This window comes from Ceratosolen solmsi, unplaced genomic scaffold (assembly GCF_000503995.2).
Source record: "Ceratosolen solmsi marchali unplaced genomic scaffold, CerSol_1.0 scaffold33, whole genome shotgun sequence".
Taxonomy (NCBI): Eukaryota; Metazoa; Arthropoda; class Insecta; order Hymenoptera; family Agaonidae; genus Ceratosolen; species Ceratosolen solmsi.
Window position 1 is genome coordinate 1,350,712 of NW_011948438.1, and position 4,680 is coordinate 1,355,391.

At 43.4% G+C, this 4,680-nt stretch overlaps 1 protein-coding gene across 1 annotated transcript; it reads right to left on the bottom strand.

Annotated features, from left to right (window-relative positions):
- Positions 1-3,083: 3,083 nt before the first annotated feature.
- Positions 3,084-4,482, bottom strand: LOC105365349 (C-type lectin Cal-like). The gene is made up of 2 exons (XM_011503487.1): positions 4,006-4,482; positions 3,084-3,556 (listed from the first exon to the last, which is right to left on the bottom strand). Exons 1-2 carry the CDS (start codon positions 4,387-4,389, stop codon positions 3,284-3,286), a joined length of 657 nt encoding a protein of 218 aa, XP_011501789.1. The 5' UTR covers positions 4,390-4,482; the 3' UTR covers positions 3,084-3,283.
- Positions 4,483-4,680: the final 198 nt, after the last annotated feature.

Below are 4,680 nucleotides of genomic sequence, written 5' to 3' on the forward strand. Positions count from 1 at the left end.
AACCTCGCACCCTCGCAACCTCGCAACCTCGCACCCACGCAACCTCGCAACCTCGCAGCCTCGAACAGTGAAAATTCTCGCGGCTCGAACGGTGCCGCAACGAGCGCTTAGCGCGGGCCGCCCGCTCGCTGGGCAGCGAGTCGAGTGTCCTTGGGACAACGTTCCAGCTAATCGGCCGTCGTCGAGGCGCGAATCGCGACGAGAGGTTCGTCTACTCTCATTACGCTCCCGGCTCTGATTAGCTACGGCCGGCGTTGTACACGCTGCACGTAAGGCGTAAAGAAGCGCCGAAATCGCACGGCGAGTAGGAGCGAGGCGAGCGCGCGCACGCTGGTCGGAAGAGAGGAGAGTCCGAAACTATCGCCTCCTGGTAATGGATATCGGGGAAATTAATCGAATGCCACTGCCGGTGTTGCGAATTAGAGGCAACGGCCCGTGCGAGCGAGGATTATCGGCCCGATGAGTTTTAATTGCCTCGCGCAATTCTCGCCCATTCGCCGCCTCCTTATTTCACATAGCGACGAACGAAGCAGCTTTTCTAAAGTAACGTCTTGGCTTTCATTATCCAAGGGGCAACAAAAGGTAGGTGAAACTCGAGGCGATATTGAACTTTTGCCACGTGTGAAAGGTACGACGCGCGGTCGGGTGAAATGTGGCGCAAATATTCGATAATCGGTGATTTGGCGATTTCGGCCTCTATTCTCGCTTCATTTATTATCGAGGCGGGGGGAGGGTTAATGTGTTCTATCGTTCTATCCTTACTCGGCACTTTCCCAAATCCTCAACGCCTCCCAGGCTGTTTTATATTTTTTTTGGCCTTGGCCGTTGCTTCGTAACGCCGCGATTTTGCAGATATATATATATATATATATATATATATATATATATATATATATTTTTTTTTTTTTTTTTTTTTTGGCGCGAGCAACGCGTTTTTTTGGCGCGAGTAACGCGTACGTAACGAGCGGGGAAAGGGCGATAATCGCGGTTCTCAACTCCAACTATTCATCCCCGTCACCCGGCGATTTCGATGTCAGAAAAGAGCGCGGCGTATCGTCGAGTTAGCGCGAACGACATTCCGTACGTTTAAGGGATTTTCACGTTGTCTCAGGACCAAGCGGTGCTTAAATGGAAAATCTCGGCCTGCTGAATGGCCGCATGCATAATAGGGTCTCTCTCTCTCTCTCTCTCTCTCTCTGTGTGTGCGTGTGCGCGCGCGTGCGTGTGCGTGCGCGCACGCGCGTGTGTGTAGTTATCGTCGTCGAGTTCCCCGAGGAGTTACCAGAGACGACGCGTGTGTTTCCCCGTGGCCCCGATGATAAATCTTACAACCGGTCCGATACGACATCGTCGCTGCGCCAGCAACAGCAGCCACACGCAATAATCTGCCTCTGGAGCCGGGGCAACGGGATAATAAAATACCCTTGTTGAGAGATGATACGCGAGTAGTCACTACGGCCGATTCACTTCGCCGAACAATAATGGCGATCTAGAGGGGGAGGGGGGAGGGAGCGATGGCTCACCGAGATGGTGGAGGCTCGGGAGGAGGCGAAACGCGAGCGAGTAGCCGAACCAACGACTCGTCCACGTGCATCTCGTCGATTTGCTTCAACCTTTATGCATCGCCCCTCCTCCGACCCTCCAATCCCCTCCTACCGCACGAGGAACGCGCCGAGCAAGCGACAGTAACAACCGCTGGTGCCCCTTAACCCCTTGACCCTCGGTCCCGCGGCCTGACCCGACCACGCGACCAGTCTCGCACTCGGAAAGTCCAAAAATGGCGTGGAAGCTCACGGGGAAGCAAGAGGGAGAAGAGGTTGCCGAGGCTCATTTTCACAGCTGTGGACGTGTTGACTAAAGACGCCTTAACCTGCTAATCGCCAAGCGTTTGTTCGATTCATCGATTCCTCGTCTGACGGATAAGAAGCGCGAGCGATGCCTTCGATTACTCCTCCATTACGCTCCACCTTGGCCTATTATTCTTCATTACACCCGCCACACCCATTATAACACACAATACATTGTTCTTGGCTCTGCATAGAGCTGCTGCATTTATTTGTTACTTTAGTCCCCAGAGGGCTTGAAACGCGACATTTCCATCATATAAAATCAATTGCAATGGCTAAGCTTCTTATTATTGCGCGCGTTATTATAATATAGAGGAGGGTGGAGCTTTGCGCTCGATGAACAATTATTAGCTGTCGTAACAAATTAATTATAAGACAACGACGAAAAGAATCATTGCGATGCCTTGGAGTTTAGTTTAGTCGTGGTAATTGTTCCTATAGTAGTCGACAACAACAACAACAACAACAAAAAAAAAAAAAAAAAAAAAAAAAAAATTATCGCTAATACTCTCTCGTTCATATAAACGTCCTCGTATATTTATAATGTCAGGTAATTTTGTTTCTAATTTTGTTATGCACATTAAGAGTGAAGTTTGAATTCTAAATGGTTTTTCTCCTTCTCCCGAATTATGTTAAAACTTAAGCACTAATTTTGTCGATTGTGTAATTAATTTTCAATTGTGACGTACTCTCTAGTCTCCAGCTCTAGAAAATCTAATATATAATCAAGTTTAATAAATATATGACGAGGCTAAAAGTTAAATCAAGTCAACTATAACTAATGCTCTTAATCCTTGGACGATAAAAGAAAGCAACATTACATAATAGAATAATACTCAAACTCGTGATAAATCGTCAGTACGATAATAATTATGTATTATAACGAAAACAATAATAACAATAACAATAACGGCAACGGCAGAAGTATCAACGGGTGTAGAAAAACATCAACAACAGCAGCAACGACAACAGCAACAGCAACAGCAACAGCAACAGCAACAGCAATAACAACAGCAACAGCAACAGCAACAGCAACAACAACAACAACAACAACAACAACAACAACAACAACAGCAATTAATCGTTATAAATATGTACATATTTTTATAATTTTATCACTAACGTGCAATCGATTTAAAGTTAATTATCTGACTCTATGAATATTCTTGAAGAATATTTAATGTAATTTACTGACAAATTGATTATGGCATTTTATGTTACTTACGCAACAGCTTATAACTTGATAACTTCTCTTCTGTATTATACTCTTTTAGCAGTTTAAGATATATATTATCTTGGATTACAAATGTCAAAGGTTATCGATAAAAATGTCTTTAGCATAAGAGGTGTACATAATTTCTATGTCATTTCCTTAATTAACTAAATTATCCATTAATCATACATTTAAATAAACTTGAATAGCCGGAGGAGAATTTTTATAGTTGCATTTCGCAAAAAAAGGCTCGTTTACTTAAACATTCTAAAGTAGATATGTAACCGTTCGTATCGATAGCCGCACACTGTTCTTGGCCAAAAATATAATTCGGCGATCCCTCTTGCCAGCGAATATATTCTGTATGCTCATCGACAATATTAAAAAAAATAGTGATCCAGGATCCAGTTCTGCAGTAATCGTGAATACCAATGTAGGCAATACTTTGGCCATCGGTCTCCGATGGTATTAATTCTTTAATTATTTCCCCCAATGCCTAAAAGATTAAATTATTAATTATATCTGCAAGTAATAAGGCCTGATAGTGTGTGTTGTGTGTTGTATATATGTATATATATATATATATATATATATAAAGCGCGGTTGTGTACACATGCATAGCTAGATACACAATCGTAAAATATTTATTTAACATATTACGCAATGTAAATTGACGTTTGCAAAGACTTGCTGCTTTTTTCATTCGATGTTTTAGTGTTGAAGTAATAAATGCTCGATAAGTTCAATGTATTTAATTCGATATAAGGACAGGAATAATTAAACCGTCGTGTAAATGAAATCGGCGAGTTGCGAGTCGCGAGTCCCGAGACTCGGCCTAACCTTACGTTCCCCCATGCTCAATCGACTAACGGCACAATTAACAACAATTACTAATAAATTCTTAATTGAACGGGGAAAATTTATTATAAGAAAATTTGCCCTCACTTGTCCTTCGGCGGATGAATCGATAACAGCAAGGTGGGCCTTCTCCTTTCGACAAAAATGCAAAGCATCGTGCCAGGTTAATTTTGTGGTATAGAGCCTGTGATATCCAATACCGGATGTGAATCGATATCCTTTCTCAGCGAGAACATTGTGACGCGTTTTCTCGATGAAATTAGTCGTCGACGTTTCAATAAGTATTTTATCGATTCTCGCTTTCATCGATTGCACTTCAGTCACGATATTTTCCAGGGAGCCGACCAGTGCACTCTTTTCCGTCGTTGTGCTCGCAGTTTTGACATTAAAGTCGTGGCCTTTGACAAAAGCCATCCTCGGCAGCATCACAAAACAAACGACGAATGCTCGATTCAGCAGCTGAATCTCCATGTTGTTATTGCAGAAAATACACTTTCGCAACGGTCGTCTTACGAAGTCGGGGAAATTTTTACGAATGAGAGCAAATTTGATAAATCCTCTGGCATAATGACATAATGGCATAATGGCATAATGTATGCCGCCGGCGTCTCGAGTATTAATCGGATTAATTAAGTCGCCACTTCGATATTCTATCTCTTATCCGCGGGAGAAGGGAAAACAAAGTCCGACGCGATGTATTATTGAGCTCCGGTTAGCCGAAAGGAGTCAGTCGAAAGGTGGCGTAATGTGGTGGTGATTTGG

Excerpts from the sequence above, each read along its gene's own strand:
- LOC105365349 (XM_011503487.1), bottom strand. The coding sequence starts at position 4,389 with ATGGAGATTCAGCTGCTGAATCGAGCATTCGTCGTTTGTTTTGTGATG. Across the intron at positions 3,557-4,005 it reads ATTCATCCGCCGAAGGACAA|GCATTGGGGGAAATAATTAA; the intron begins GTGAGGGCAAAT and ends TTAATCTTTTAG.